This window comes from Tetrahymena thermophila, assembly GCF_000189635.1.
Source record: "Tetrahymena thermophila SB210 genomic scaffold scf_8254803, whole genome shotgun sequence".
Taxonomy (NCBI): domain Eukaryota; phylum Ciliophora; class Oligohymenophorea; order Hymenostomatida; family Tetrahymenidae; genus Tetrahymena; species Tetrahymena thermophila.
The window spans coordinates 1,739,809-1,756,782 of NW_002476559.1; the positions used below are offsets into that span (position 1 = coordinate 1,739,809).

Genomic DNA, 16,974 nt, shown 5'->3' on the forward strand with positions numbered 1-16,974 from the left:
AAAAAAAACATAATTAAAAAAATAAATACAATAAAATAATTAAATAAATAAATAAATAAATAAACAAATAGATGAAAAATAATTTACTTAAAAATTAACTTATAAATTTAACAAATTTTTCTCTAAATTAAAAAAAAATAATTTAATGTTAAAAGAATATAAAATATTATTAATGAAATAAGTTTGTTTAGCATTTCTTAAGTATAAATTTTTAATGGTAAAATGCTGGTTGAGTTTAATGACGAAAAAAATTGAAAGAAAAAATAAGTAAACAAATAAAAAAATTTAATAAATAAAATGTAAAAATGATTTCAAAAAAATGTATGTAACTAATTTATCAAATTTATATTAAAAAAGCTTTTCTTAAATAATTTATTTAAAATTTTTTTTTATTTATATTTTAAACTTCAATTAAAATTTATTTGTATTTAACTAATAAAGATAAATAAATAAATTTATTTACTTAATTGGCTCAAATTCATTTTAAAAATTCCATTTGCTTAAAAACATTGAAGCTTAAACCTTAATTTTTTCTTTAAAAACAAACACATAAATTAAATAAAAATATTACTGATAGTGTGATAAATAATATAATAAATAATGAAGGAAAAATTTAATTAATTAATTAATTATATATACACTTCAGCATAATATATAAATGAAGACAAAAATTAATATAATGAAGGAAGAATTTATTTTATTTATTTTTTATTTACTTATTTAATTATTTTATTTATTTATTTATTATTTGACATTTTATTTACATTTAAGATTTTAATTAATCTTGAGAGTTTTAATTAATTTATTAGTAGTATTATTGAGGGAATTTAAGTAATCTACTTATATAGACGATTAAGATAGAGTTTTGAATTATTTTGTTTAAATTATTTTAATTGTTTGTTTGCTTATTTAGACTTCGTTTTTTTTTGCATTTAATTTATTATATAATTTATTGTACCCTTGTTTTATTTATTTATTATTAATTCAATTATTATTTTATAATATTTTCTTCAAATTACTCATTTGAATCAATTAAGATTTAATGATTGTTTGTTTGTTTGTTCAAATATATTATTTTAATTATTAGTTAGTTAAAAGATAAATAATCAGTTTCCTTTTTTAATCTCAACGCTATTAATCATCCTCATCCCCAGAAAATATTTCTAAAGATAAGTTTAAGTGAGGTTCAGACATTCCTTTCTTTAAGTTAGTCTCAATTTTATCTCTAAATTACTTCAATGCAGATTACACTGTGCGGAATTTCTTTCTCACAATTTCTTTTAATAAAATGAAGATTAAATAAATAAATAATATAATTTCATTTTAATTTAATTTATGAAATATTGATTCAATATGAAGTCAATGAAATATTTCTTGATTGACAGATTGCTTGTTTGTTATAGGAAATAATGATTACATTTTAAAAGAGGAGTTAGGTCATATAATGCTCTGTCTTCTGATTCTCCATACCAAGACTAAATGTAGATTCCGTTTTCAGGCTAAAGCTTGAAGTTTTCAGGTAAGTTATCTATAATTATTATTTTATTCAAATCTCTTCCTATTCTCGATAAGTCCTGTTTGAACAATATTAAAAATTAATTATTTTGTTTGAAGTAGGTTTTGAAATATTTTACTTTAATATAAGAGTTTTGATAGGTTACAGTGTGCTAACGATATAACTTATATGAAATTGATTTCTTAGAATCAATGATATCAAGAATAAAATCTGCATAATCCTGAAGAGCTGCTGTGAATATAATTATTTCATAATATTCTGACATTTCTTCCAAGAAAGTTTCTGCATAAGGTCTTACTAAAAATTAGCCACCATCATCAAGCTATTTTATAAATTAATAATTTATATATTTGTAAATAAACGAATTAATGTACTTCTTGGTAGTGAACTAAGGTTTCATCAAGATCTATAACAAGAGTGTATGGTTTTTAAGGAGAATCTTTCAAATAAGGAGGTTGAACAGTTCCAATTATAGAGCTTTCTTGATAAGAAGAGCTATTATTCTCTTCTTAATCAGGTTTGCTTTTACTATTAGGATTTTTATAGCTCAAATCTTCTAGATCATCTTCTTCAATTTGTTAATTTTATGGCTTTTAATTGTTATCAGATTGTTATGAAGCTTCTTGTCTCTTTTATTATTGCTACTATTTCTCATCCTGGTTTTAAGATTAATTTTACTATTTTTGACTATTATCATTAAGCTCTGATTTTTCTTGCTTTGATTTTTAACTTTCTGCCTACTTTTGACTCTATTTAGCTTAATTTTGCTATTAAGAACTTGAATTGAGGTTTTGATTAGAAGACTTATTGTCAGATTCACTTTGATGATTTTAGAATTCCAATTCCAATTACTTTTAAATACTTTTTCTTTCTTATACTATTTAGAGTCTTGAAACTTCATCCTTCATGAATTGAACCTAAATTATTAAAATTATAAATATTTGTTATGAAATAAATTTTTGTTAGAATTAAAGTTAAAAAATTTTCTTAAAAATTAATTTAATTTATTAAGCTTTTAATATGTAAAAATTTTAAATTTATCTTAAGATTTTTTTATAAATTTCATTAAATAACTTTAATATTTTTTTGAGATGATTTTTTTAAAATTTTGTTATTTCTTTTAATAATAATAATAATAATAATAATAACATTTTTTATCTAATTGAATTTAGTTTAAAATCTAAAAATTTTAAATTCATTTACTAACTAATTTTTTTTATAAATTTGTTAAATAACTTTTATTAAATGTTTTTTAAATGATAATATTTTACATTTTTTGTTTTTTATTGATAATAATGCTTGTTTTTTATCATTAATTTAGTTTAGTAAGTTTTTAAAATATAAAAATTATTTTCAATTCATCTTTGTATATTTTTTTATGAATTTTGTATATTTTTTTAATAAATGGTTTTTTTTAGGAAAATATTTTTTACATTTTCGTTTGAGAGCTTAGAGCTGAAATCTAAGATTTGTTAAATCTACAAATTTGGGATATTTTCTTGTATTTGATAGAGATCTTCATAAAGAGTATGTGAATTTCTATTTTCTTCTTAAAGTTCAATTTATCCCTCAATTCTATTTGATGAAAAAAATATGATGAAATGAAATGAAATTAATAAATTTAATTTTTACACTATTTGGATTAATGGTTGCAAAATATCGTTGAACTTTTTCAGAATTGATATTTTATCTTAATTTTTAATCAAGAAACCCATTTTTCTCTTTTTGGTGCGTTCTTTGATCACATTGCTAATGCCTGATAAATCTAATTATTCGAGTTACTTTTCTCCTTGGTCTTTCAAGTATTGAACTGCTTATTCAAATAGAATTAGGATTAAAATAAAGCTCGAGTGAACATATTGGAATGAATTCAAAATATTTTGAAGGTTCTCATTCATACTTACTGTTCCTCTTACGGACTCCCTAAGCTACTTAATAACTACTATGTGTTCATAAATAATTATTTGAATAAGAACTATCTGCATGTTGATTGATCTTTGAATTTCTTTCATCTGTATCTTGCTGATGGGTAAACTCTTTTCATTGTTATTTTATAAAAATTAATTATTTAAAAATTAAAATATGAAATGAAATACTTGTAACGAAGCAATATCTTGCATTAACTGGTAATATTTAATTAGATATTTAGCTTAATAGTCGAATTCTCTGTTTTGAAGCAACTCGAAAAGACATTCTTCAACTTACAAAGAAATTGATAGAATCTATTTAAGTTTTTCTACTTCTATTTTTGGAACTTCTTGTTAAGCAACCACCTACTATAAATTAGGTTATTACTTATTTAGAATGTTATTTTAAGATTTAGATGATGATGTCGATGATATGCTTTCATCATTAAGATTAAGCTACTTAGTACCATCTGTGCACCCTAAAATGATTTCACCTTAATTTGCATTATTGTTTACATTTTATTAAATATTCTAATTTTAAAATTGTTATATTTAAAGATTATTTAGTTGTCCTAAATTTTGCTTTGATAAGCCTTATTGTTGAATGTTATTTTATTACATCATAAGATTATTTTAGAGCAATTATTATTATAATTACTGCTTTTGTTAGTTAGCAATTTACAACAGTTGACTAGCACTTGTTTAGAGAGCCGCTGAGCCTTAATTCATAGAATTAGATTAAGATTTAAGTTAATTTGCATAAATTTACTACTGTGATAACAATTTTTACTAAGCTAACTTAGCAATATCATTTGGATTATTGAAATATTGTTATTATTACATATACTACAAATGTTGTTGCTATTATTATTAAAATTACTATTGCTATTATAATTAATATATCTATTATTAATTTTGTAGCAAAGCAGAAGTAAGTGGATTATTACTATTTTTTTATAAAAATTATTATTGTTATTATTGATATTATTGTAATTGTTACAAAAATTATTGCTATTAATCTACGCCTTACTTTTGCTATTATTCTTCACTCTCAATTTGATATTATTGTTAACCAAATTGAACGTTAGGTGATTAATTGTAATTCTAGAACTCGTCAAAGTCAATAGGTTCTGTGCTATTGGTGTTGTTTTAGTTTTAGAATGCATTTTAGTTGTTACTGAAAGGTTATGGAATCTATTACTGCTAATTTGATATTTAATTTAGATCTGCAGAAGAATATTCTTATTCGTTTAACTAGGGTTATTAAAGTTAAGTGTTCATTATTTCTTATTAGTAGCCAACTAATTTGTTAGAGCTGAGATTATTGCTATTGCCTTCATTGCTTTCATAGTCTTCTACAACTTGATAATCTACTAAAGGAATACCCTAGGACTATTACTGCAAAGCATTAATTGGAGCTGATATTTAATAATTAGAAATTTAATCAGGCAGCTGATTTTACTATTATTATTGCTACTATTATAACCAGATCTATTATATTTCATTTTCAATTTAATTAGCAGATTCCAACAACATGTTTGCTTATTGCTGTTATTGTTTTAAAATTTAATTTGGAGTCATAGGGAGCACTGATTATTAGTTACTCAAGCCAGATTATCCAATTTTACTTTAAAGAATCTATTCCATAATTTATTTTTATAATCCGCCTCTATTCTAATTGCTACTAGAATTGTTTTTCTTAGTTTGCTCCTTCATGATGTCTGAGACTTTGTAATGCTATCCTTGGTTTGCAGTTGTTGCCATCGGAACACTTTTGTTAACTTTACGTGGTGTTTCATTTTCTTAAAATTGAGCAAGATCAAGTTACTGTTAAAGTTATAATTATTGCATCTAAGCTGAATTTGGCAATCCCTAAGAATGATATTACTTTTGTGAAATTTATTGTTAATTATTTTGTTAATTCATAAGATATTGGCTGCAATTCTCTCCAAGCTTTTCTTGAAGTAGTTTCATCATCAGCTTCTCATGTTCTTATTTGTTCTAAATATTGTTAACAAGTTATCTGTTGCTCGACTGATTGTCTCTTGATAAATTATTCTAAGAATTCACTCCTGTATTATTATTGTTATTATTAATCAGATACTAGTTTAAATTCTCTTAGCTCAATTCATTTTAACTCTCATTGTAGCTGTTCATGCTGCTGCTGTTGGTGTAAATGTGGTGATTATTTATATTATTGTTGGTGTTATCAGTTAAATTTGTCACTTAGTTGCTGCTGGTGTTTTTGCTATGAGGCAATTGGTTAGAGCTAGAAACACCTTTAGCTTAATTTAGATATCCGTTATTCGAATCTAAATTTAAGTACTGTCCACTTTGATCGAGCTTATTTATAATTGCATTTAAGCTTTCATCTCCAGTTAATAAACGAACTGTTTGGTCATCCAAATCGTCTTGATTTTACTTAGAAGTTCTGATCATCATATTGTTTTGATTGTTTGCATTATTTATATTTGGGGATGAAACTCTCTATTGCTAATTAAACATTTTGAAAAAGTTATTATTGGTGTTGTTGTTTGAATTAGGAGCAGAGAGTTTACTTAATAAATTAGTATTACTGTTTACATTGGGTCTTTTTTGAACAGTTTGCTGTAGTTATTACTATATTTTTTAATTAGGAGTTGAGCTGTAGGGATTAAAATTTTGTTGAGCGTTTTTTAAGTTCAGTTATTCTTCTAAATTTAGTGCTTTTAAATTTAATTATTCATTAATCTAATTGAAAGCTTCTTATGGGATGTATTAAGGAGTGAATCTACGATCTAAATTAATGTTCCCTTATTATTTTGCTTAGATATTTTGTTTTGTTTGGCTACTTTAGTTGAAAAACTACTGCTGTTGTTACTGAAGCTAACTTTATAGAATGGGAACCGATTGTCTTTGTTATTCCAATTAAGGACCAAGACCAGTAGCGTTGGAAGTAGCTACCTTTTATAGGATGCTGTTCATTTATTATTGTATCGGTGATATTGCATGCTGCTTAGCACTGCTATTATTATTGTGAGCATTGAGATTATTCGATAACTATGTTCTGTTAAATAAATCTTAAATCTAATTGGAATTATTTCCAGCATTAGAATTATGATTGCCCATAACACCTCCATTAGGTGTAACTGATCTCTTAGAATTTGTATTATTCAAAACATTATTTAAATTCTGAGTACTGAGAATTGAATTTATGCTGTTAACACCTGGGTTATTTTATTAAGATGAAAGGTTATACTAATTGTCTTATTGCTGAAAGTTCTTATTAATGTTTTGTTTTCCATAGTTCAAGGAAGAAGGTAGATTATTGTTTGCATTTAGAATTTAATTGTTGTTATTGTTGTTGCTGTTTTTAATATTTGAAGTGAGAAGTGTTTGGTTTGTTTGAGCCAGAGAAGATTGTTTAAATAGATTTTGACTTGCAGCTGATTAAGAAGATGTTTATGCATTATTATATGCTCCACCTGCATTTTATGTAAAATTAGCATTTGGATTTTTAGACAATTGTTTAAGTTTGTTGAGTATTTCCTAATTAGTTGCATTAATATTATTGCCATTCTTTTTTTCTTTTTTTTAAAATTTATTTTAAACGAATTTTTGATTAATCTCTAGATATTTTTGAAAAATACTTTTTATATCATCACCCTGTTTATCGTTGGTAACACGGGTTCTTTCCAGTGAGCTTTCCAAGCTTCGATCGATCTGTTAAGAAATAATTTTAAAAATTTTGCTTTGATTAAATTGGCTAAATTAAATAAAATCCTTCATTAAAAAATAAAAATTAAACATTATCCAATAAGATGCAAATATTTTTATCAGTAAAATTTATAAACCATTTATTTAAAAATTAAAAAGCAGTTCTGTCATAAATTTCATGCATTTTTTGCTTGAAAATTAGATATTTTCGATGTCAAAATTAATTTTTTTATTTTAAGTATTTTGTGTTTTGAAGAGAGCTAAAAATAAGTGAGTCAGTGAATCAATAAATTGAGTAAATACTGATAATAACTTTAGTTTGAGTAAATTTTACTTATAAAAATTTTAGTTTGAGTAAATATTGATAATAAAAATATTATTTAGAGTAAATATTAAATTAATTTTTTTCGATTTAAGTATTTTATGTTTGAAGCAAACTTAAAAAATATTTGATTGAATTAAAAAATAAATATTTTAGATTTAGTTTATAAAATTTAATTTCATAAAATGCAAATCAATTTATCAATTAATGATGTTAATTTTTTATGAGTGTATTTTTTTATTGAAATTGACTAATCTTATTTGAGAAAGCATTGGTGAACTGATTAAAATACTTTCGCATGAAATTATTAGTGATTTGAATTGGTGACATTCACTATAAATTGACGATTATTTTAATTTTATGAATCATCATATTTGAATTTATTTCTTTAAATTTTTACATTCATACTTTTTAGTTCGAATAACAATTTAAATCAAATCAAATCAAATTGAATTGATTGTGCTGCTTAATTAATAGCCTTATTTCTTTATTAATTAATTTGTATATTTACTAACAGTTTCTCAATTTGATTGAAAGCTTTAACTTACTTATAAAATAATTAAACAAACACATCTTAGCTTTTTAAGAAGGATTTTATTCAAATTATGGCAGTTTATATCTAATTCTAATTACGTTGATGTTTTCACTAGATTTATTTGGTGTTATATTGGTCGTACTGCGAGAATATATGTTAAAATTTTGATGACTAATTGGGTTGTTACTTTAATAATTGTATGATTAATTCGTTGCTTATGGGATGTCTTCTTGAAATACTGTCCTGTAACCGGTTTATTTCATATTTTACCCAACAAAATAGCCATTGTTGGCACTCTGGTTTGTCCCATTTGCATACGTTTAATTTAATTAATTTGGCATAATGTTTTAATAATTATCGCTTCTTGGTGAAAGAAAATTGCTTAAACCAATTTTGCCCTATTCTTGTATTCCTGCTCGCTCTAAATAGTTTAAAAAATAACAAAGAATTATTAATTTATCATAAAATAATTTTGTTGGATTTAGTTAACAACAAATTCCGCTCAATTTAACTTTATATTTAAATGAAAAACTAGAGCTTGCTTTATATTTTGTTATATATGCTGTTAAATTTGCAAATTAAAAAAACCTCTACTTGGAGTGACTGAGTTGTATGTAAGAGAAGCATTCCCCTTAGGATTTGAGTAAGGAGCTGTTCTTTCAGTTAAGCACGGCTTTGCAGGGTTATATCCTAAATAGTGCTTATTTTCTGATGGATTGATAAATTTTTTCTGCGTACTTTAGAGGTAACTACTCATCAAATTTTACAAAGTTAGTATTGCTTTAATGAAATATGATCAGCTATTGCTTTTTCTAATAAATAATAAACACCTATCTTTAACTTTTAAAATCCCTCAATACAAATTCGACCTTATTTTATTTTTTCTAATAAAGATAAATGACAGCTTTAACTCCCTATTTTATGTAAATTCCAATTGTATTTCTTAGCCTAATTAGGTATCCTGGGTTCTAAATATTTCCCTTTTTAACTTTACTCTCTTTTTTTTTGCTTTTTAATTAAATGCTTGCTTGCTAGTTTGTTTCTTTATTTTTGCTTCTGTATTGTATGCGTTTGTTCTTATTATTTTGATTTATTTATTTATTTAATAATTTTTACTATATTTTGTGTATTTCTTAATCAATTTTCCTTTCTTATTTTTTTTATGCCCTCTTTTTAATGAACTGCTTAATTGCTTTATTATCTGTTTTGAAATGTTACTTAATATATATACTATTTTGAATGTTATTCTATGAAATCATTATTTGATAAAAATCAAATATAGTAGTAGCAGAAATAATATTCATTAACACTGTTTGGCTCATTAATCACAAGCTTATCATTTTCATTCTTAGTTATTTTTTCATTCATTTGTTTTTCTTATTTGAGCGAGCACACTATTTATTAATTGATAAATTATTTCTAACCAAATTAATTTCTGTGAAAATACACGATACCCAATCAACTGAAACTAATAAAAATAATCACGCAATTAAATCAAAATAGACTTGAAGAAACCACAAGTTATAATTTAGTTTTACCCTGAAACATCTTGTTTTAAAATGTTTTTCTAGAAATATTTAAAAGTCTCCAAATAATAAAAGCAAAGAAACTAATAATTACAATATAATTTCTATGGTTTTCTTTAATTTCTTTTTACTATCTAGTTAAACTGTTAATTACATTATTGAAATCAATCTATCACTTTAATTATTTACTCTTTTTACAAAAAAAATTATTGACTCTACTGATTCAAAACTATTTAGAATTACTTCTATTTGTCTCTTTCACGAAATATAAGCAATCAAATGGATGGTTATTAAGAAATAGATTTTTATTAAAATACTTTAGACTGAACGAATAAAAAAATGTGATATAAATTAAGTCTAAGAAGTTTAGAACTATTTTTCTTGAAAAAATAACATTAAAAAAGAGCTTTAAAATCAAATTTATAAGTAAAAACTATCCATTTCTGATTTGCTAACAAATTATCAGCAATTTTAAATAAAATTTTGCAGTAAATATTTTATTAATTTAATCATTGACAAGCTGCTATTTAGATTAATAAACAATTTATTTCTTTAAAAATTAACATTCAAATTTAAAAAAATAGATTTAAAAAATTATTAAAATAATAATTTATTTATCAAAATATTAAATTAAAAACAAATTAATTTATTTTGAGGAATTTTAGTCAATTTAGATATAGTTAAAAATCATTTATAATTTAGAAAATTATTTCATTGATTTTGTATCATTTTTTAACAATTGAAAAGTTGAAAATATTCTTAATTTTTTAAATTATCTGTCAAATTAAATTGTATTAATTTATTCTTTAAATAAATTTTGATATTTAATTAAATAAAATGAGCATCTTTTATCGAAAACATTAAAATAAAATATGCAAAATGCATTTAAAAGTAAAATCATAAACCAAATATTAATTTTTTAAGTTTAAATTTATTTTAATTTCATTAAAAAAGAATTTATCAAATTAAATTCACAATTTTTAAAATATAAAATTTAAATGAAGAAAAGTTTTTTAATTTTAACAAAATAAACCTTAACAAACACGAATAAGAAATATTCTTTAAAAATTTTTATATAAAAATCAAACAAAGGTAGAGATTTAAATAAACGAATAAAACTAGCTGAATTTAAAATATTGAAAAATTAAATATTTCTTTATTAAATTAATTTTTAAAGTTCTATCTGTCTCTCTACTATTTCTTTAATTCCTTAATTTATTGATAAAATGTATATTTTGAGATTAAAATAAAAATAAAAATAATAAAAATAAAAATTCTAAACATTTATTTAGCTTTAACTTTCTAGTTAAATATTTTGTATTTATGTTAATTTATTAAATTTAATATGAAGCCGTTAATATCATTTAAACAATTTCTTCTATTTATTTTTAAATATTATTAGTTTGTTTTCTTCTTACTATCAATTATAATATGTATTAAGAATTGTTTATTTATTGCATGTAATATTTTCAGCAAGAATAGCTTTATTTAATATATTTATTTCCTTATTTATTTAATAAATTATCAATCATCTCTTCCTAAATTTATATGATGTCTATCTTTTTCTCCTGAATTCAGATTTTAATTATATCTTAGTCCTTTTTAAACAAAATAATATTATTAGTGAGTCAAATTATCCTAGGATCTCCTTTCCTTTTTTCTTGTTTGTTTTGATGATTCTGTTATCTTTTTTCATATTTGTGTGTCTATTCTTTAATAATATTGATTTATACTGTTGTCATTCTTATAATTTATCTACTTATTTTTTAATAAATTTAATTTAACAATTTAATAAATAAAAATAATTTTTTTTGTTAAGTTTGAATTATTTAATAGATACACTAATTTATCTCAATTAAAAACTTAATTTTTTAACAAAATAAATGATTTAATTATCCTATACAATACATAAATATGTTGATTGATTATAATATTTAAGTTATTAAATAATTTAAATGTAATTAATGATCAGCATGGAGTAATTTAGAAATATTATAAAGAATGATGAAGAAGTATTTATATTCATGTTAACTAAGCTAGATATGATGGTAAATTACTTTTATTTTTTAATTTATGATTAAATATTATTCAATAGATTATTTATTTTATCTAAAATATTACTTAAAAAGAGATGAATTTAGTCATTTTTTAAAATTTAATGTTTAAGAATTTACATCAAATATAACAATTGAAAACAGACTTATTTAAATTTATTTTTGATATCATTTAATATTCTTAAAATCTTAAAACATTAATTAATATTTATCAAATTTGTCAAAATTTAATAATTTCAATCAACAAACAATTAAAAATCTGTTAATTTTTTATTATTTTAGAGGTTTTTTAATTACTTGAATTATAAAAATTGATTGAAAATATTTTATTACTTTTAAAAAATTCAAAAATAAAATGTTTTTTTTGATGAATAAAGAAAGGAAAAAAAAAATTGTTTGTTTCATTTTAATTAATAAATATATTTATAAATTTATGGATTTTTGAAAATTTGTTTATTTTTTTCTTTTTCTTACTTGATTCTTTGGTGTTTAAAATATAACTTTTGATCTGATAAAAAATATAAATTGATATTCATTCGTTAATAATTTATAGTTGAAAAAAAAGTTAGGAAAAAAAACATAAGGAAATGTCTAAGAAATCTGGTAAATAAGAATGCAAATTTAAAAAAAAACAATAATTAGATGGATAAAATGTGAGACTAAGGTCTAATCTATTTGTTTTTAATTTTATAGGTAAGGGAAAGGGTAAAAATGACGGAGATGAGCTAGGAGCAGAAAAGGAATAAGTTTTGCGTACTAAAGTTGAATCACTGATTTAGAGATTAGGTATGTAGATTAGCAATATTATTTTATTAGACTATAAACGCTTTAACAGATTGAAATATTCTTTTATTTATTCTTAAAAGGTCATGAATAAGAAAGAGCAGATAGAGCTAAAGCTGCAGAAAACGAATTAAGAGCAAGATTATTTGATTTGGATAAAGATTTTAAAAATGAAAAAGATAGACTTTTTTCAATTACGTAAATATTACAAACAAAACATTTATTAAAATAATTTATTATTCTTTTCTATCATGATTGCTTTTTAGCTGATTATTTTTAGCAGATAACATATTGGGTTTAATTTTTAAGGACAAAAAGATTTATTTTTTTTGTTTTAATTTAATATAGTTCAGATATGACAAGACAATATAAATAAATGCAAGATGAACTTTTAAATCAAGTCAATGACTTAAACAAAACAGTTATTGAAAAAGATGAAGAAATAAGTAAAAAATAAATGAATTAAATGCTATTGATTTAAAATCATTTTTTATTAAAAATAATTTGCATTTACTAAATTTGCAACAACAAAAAAAAAATAAATTTTAACAACAAATTTATTTGAGATAACTTTGTAAGTTGAAATAAATATTTTAAACAAACAGAGAAAAAAGATTAACAAATTTAAGATATGACTAAAGATTATGAATACAAACTCAAGAAAAAAGATGATGAAATATAAGATTTGAAGAGAAAGATAGAGGAAATGTCTGCAGAATTCGCTAAGATGCTTAAGGTAATAAATATCTAAAAATTATTACAAATTAATTAGCTCATAAAAGCAAATAAGAATAAGTGAATGAATAAATGATCAATAAATTTAAAAAATAATTTAAAGCAAACAATAAAAAATATTTTTAAAAAATTTTTATACTATTTAAAAATAATTTCAAATAGTTTTTAAGGCTAAAAAATAAAAAAATAATTATAAATTTATTTACTTATTGTTAATCTTTTTAAAAAATAAAATAACAGGATACTCTTGACAAAATGCAAGAAAGAATTGAAATGGTTCAATGGGACTCTGATACTGATCCTCAAATGATGAAAAGGTTAAAAGATATGACTGGGCTTTCAAACAACTGAGAAAAATGAATGAAAATAAAACATTTTAACATTTAATTTGAAACATGGCATGCATACAAACAGATAACTAAATAAATAAAGAAATAATAAACAAATAATACATAAATAAATATCATAATTAACACAAACAAAAGAATTTATCATTCAAAAAATAAATTAAAAAAAAAATAACTGGGACTTTCTTCTTTTTGTTAGAAAATTCGTCACACAATTAAAATTTGATTAAAAAAAAATAAGTTGAAAAATAAATAGTGACTGACCTACCCACTGATATATGAATGAATAAATCATACATAAATAAAGTAGAGTAATTAAATTTATTAAGAATAGATTTAAATAAATTGTGTGTTTGTTATATGTTTTTAAATTAAATTCTTCTATAAAATTATTAAAATCCTCATATTAAATAAATTAAATTCATTTTATATAGCGATATTCTCAAATTGTTTTGTTATTTATTTTTATTGGATTTTTTGCAAAAATTTGATCATGAAAATTTAGATTTAATTGAATTAATTAATGATACAAAATTTAATTTGCTTAGAAAATATTGATTTATGAAAAAAATAATCAAAAATAAATTAAATTTCGATTAATTTTGTTAGAAGCTCAAATTTAAAGGAAATTAATAAATTAATTCATTCATAAATAGATTGATAATTAGATAAAAAAAATAGGGGTATGTATGTTTAGTAAAGAGAAGATTGATTTTTTTAATTAATTTTACTTGAATAATTTATATATATATATATAGGCTCAGATATGAATAGAAATTATTTAGATTCTATTCGGAGATAATGAAATTAAATTAATTCCAAATTACATTTCTTGATGAATAAGCAATTTTAATAAATGTAAAGACTCTACTCATTATTTTAATAGATAAAATCGCTATTATTTTATTGCTTTATCTTACTCTTAAAACACATTTTTAAATATTTTCAGATAATTGCAATTATAGACAAAATTTATCCAAATTTGCTTTGTTGTATGTATTAACGTTATTTTTAACTTTTTAATTTTTTTTTCTTATAATTTTAAAATAACGCAAATAACATCTATTTATCTATTTGTTAGTTTTATTTTTTTAAGTTTCGAGGTATCTTAGATTAGTTTATTTATACAAAAACATGCAAGCAAAATGTCAACTTAGCAAATAGATAAAATATTTTTCATATAACACTTAAGACACGTTTATTAAGCTTACCGCGCTAAGTATTCATAAATACTGAAAAGAATTCATTTAAACGTAATTCAAAATAATGATTATGATGCTGATAATGATAATAATGATAATTGAATGATCACAGCTCTTGCTATCTAACTAAGACAAATCCAAAAATATATTTTGTAAGTAAATATCAGAACTATTTAAGATAGAGTTTAAAAAGTAAAATGCAAATTTAAGACCTTTGCGGAAATGGACTTGGTATTAAAAATGAATTATTTAGATAGAAAAATAATGGATTGTGAGGAGTGAATGCGATACTTACTTCGTTGAAAATAGGTTTTTATATGCCAAAATTTCTGAACAATAATTATTAGATGTTTATATTAAGGCAGAGAAGATTTTATTACTTTTGAAAAATTAGGTGCGAGAATTAAAGAGATTTAATAATTATTTAGTGAATTAATGTGATTTAAAACTACAAACAAATATATATAATTGAATGAATAAATATATCTTTAGATCTATTTATTAATCAATCAATCTACTGATTGAACCTTAAAAACAAATTCTGATTAAGAAATAATTAAAATTAGTTATTTGTTTGTCAATTAATGAATAAAAGAAAGAAAGAAAGAAAGAAAGAAATAATGCTTTGTCTTTATTTGTTTTTTACAAGTGATTTATTTATTCTATTGATTTTTATATATAAAATTAAGGCCTTTATTTTTTTACTATTTTTTGTTTGCCCTAATTTTGTTTTGATTTATTTTGTTCACTTGTTTTTGATTTGATTAATTTTTTTTTAATTAATTAATTAATTGATTGATATATTTAACTAACCTTATTACTTATACAATTTAATATTTAATATTTGAATGTATATAAGTAATATCAATGCATTTCACATGAAAATTAATTGCTAAGTATTTATTTGTTTTCCTTTAGTTTATTTATTTATTTGTTTATTTAATTGTTTTCAGCTAATTCACTGCTTCTTTCTTTCTTTCTTAGTTTGTTTGTTTGTTTATTTGTTTATTTATTATTTGATAGATAGATAGATTGAAATGTTATTATGATTTCTATAATATTGAAATTACTTTTATTTATTAAATAGTAGTTTGCGAGGTTTATTGCTTTTGCTCATTGTTGTCACCGCAGTTGGCTCTCTTGTGAAGCTCCTCCAACCGAGCAATCAATATATCAATCAATTAAACAAACATATAAAATTTTTAGGTGTTTGTGTGTTTTCCACCTTTTTATTTTACTTTTTCATTAACTATTTTCTCTTTTATCCATTTTAAACTTATACCATCTTATTTATTTCATTAATGATGTTTCACAATTTTATTTTGCTTTTTATCTTATTTCTTCTTCATCTTCATTTATCTCTCTGTATGTATGCATGTCTCTATGTTTGAGTGTATGTTAATCTATCTTTCTATCCATTTTTCAAACGAACTAATATAAAAATCTTAAAGCTCTCTGATCTGACTCATCATTTTTTTGTTTTTTCTTAAAATCACGTTCTACTGCTTTTTGTTTCATCTTTGTGCTCCAATTTTTTAAAAAATATCCCATTGTTTCTCTTTTTTTAAAAATTAATTTTTGTTTAGCTCATTTTTCCTCACATTTTTTATTTTTTATTTTTTAATTTTTTTCCTCCATCTCCTTGTATTTTTTTTTCTCGCTTTAATTTTTCATAAATTTGGTTTTCTTCATTTTTTCCTCTGCTTCATATTTTCAGCAGACTTTTTTATAAAAATAGTTTTTGATTTTTTTCTTTTACCATCTTGTGAATGAATATTGAGCGAATGCTTGATCATTCATTTTCTTGATTCTAGTATATTTTTTAATTTGAGGAAAAAGCTTATTTCATTTATGATTATTTGTTAATTTAAAATTTTTCTTCCTTTCATATTTTAAATATTTTTTTCTTCTCAGCCTCTTTCCATCCATTGTCTAAATTCACTTAAAAAATACTTCTATCTTTATAAACTTTTAATTTATTTTCAATTAATCCATATTTAGTTTTATTTAAATTCCATTGACAGATTACAATAAAATTCTTTGTTTTTTAAAATTAGAGTAGTCATTCCACCCACAAACAATCATCCATTTTTTAAATTTTCAGCAGTTATTAAAGATTTTTTGACATTCTGCATTGAGTTCATTTATCTGAAAAGCCAAGATAGATAGTATTTTATTTATATTAAAAGAGTTCATTAATTCTTGTAATTTATACTTTCAGATTAATGAAAGAAATAGATAAAAACGCTTAAAAATATGGCTAATACTCAACATCAAATTCTGTAGATTAAATAGACAACTGAGCAGAAAAATAGAAGTAAAATAATATCCCCTTTTTCAATATTGCTGAG

General features: G+C 21.8%; 3 protein-coding genes across 3 annotated transcripts; 2 read left to right on the top strand and 1 right to left on the bottom strand. All coding sequences in view use genetic code 6, as the record gives it.

Annotated features, from left to right (window-relative positions):
- Positions 1 to 1,125: 1,125 nt before the first annotated feature.
- TTHERM_00016090 (NLI interacting factor-like phosphatase family protein) lies at positions 1,126 to 8,733 on the bottom strand (the record flags this gene model as incomplete). The annotated part of the gene is made up of 10 exons (XM_001008389.2): positions 1,126 to 1,277; positions 1,418 to 1,574; positions 1,635 to 1,838; positions 1,891 to 2,433; positions 2,950 to 3,091; positions 3,149 to 3,552; positions 3,613 to 6,989; positions 7,053 to 7,125; positions 8,075 to 8,397; positions 8,571 to 8,733. The coding sequence occupies 10 exons, from the start codon at positions 8,731 to 8,733 to the stop codon at positions 1,126 to 1,128; spliced, it is 5,538 nt and encodes a 1,845-aa protein (XP_001008389.2).
- Positions 8,734 to 12,143: 3,410 nt separating this feature from the next.
- On the top strand, positions 12,144 to 13,425 carry TTHERM_00016120 (hypothetical protein; the record flags this gene model as incomplete). The annotated part of the gene is made up of 6 exons (XM_001008392.3): positions 12,144 to 12,159; positions 12,250 to 12,342; positions 12,423 to 12,537; positions 12,688 to 12,785; positions 12,945 to 13,075; positions 13,315 to 13,425. The coding sequence occupies 6 exons, from the start codon at positions 12,144 to 12,146 to the stop codon at positions 13,423 to 13,425; spliced, it is 564 nt and encodes a 187-aa protein (XP_001008392.2).
- A 2,243-nt stretch (positions 13,426 to 15,668) lies between these two features.
- TTHERM_000016167 (transmembrane protein, putative) lies at positions 15,669 to 16,082 on the top strand (the record flags this gene model as incomplete). Its single annotated transcript, XM_012795699.1, has 1 exon — positions 15,669 to 16,082. One exon carries the CDS (start codon positions 15,669 to 15,671, stop codon positions 16,080 to 16,082), a length of 414 nt encoding a protein of 137 aa, XP_012651153.1.
- Between the last annotated feature and the right edge of the window lie 892 nt (positions 16,083 to 16,974).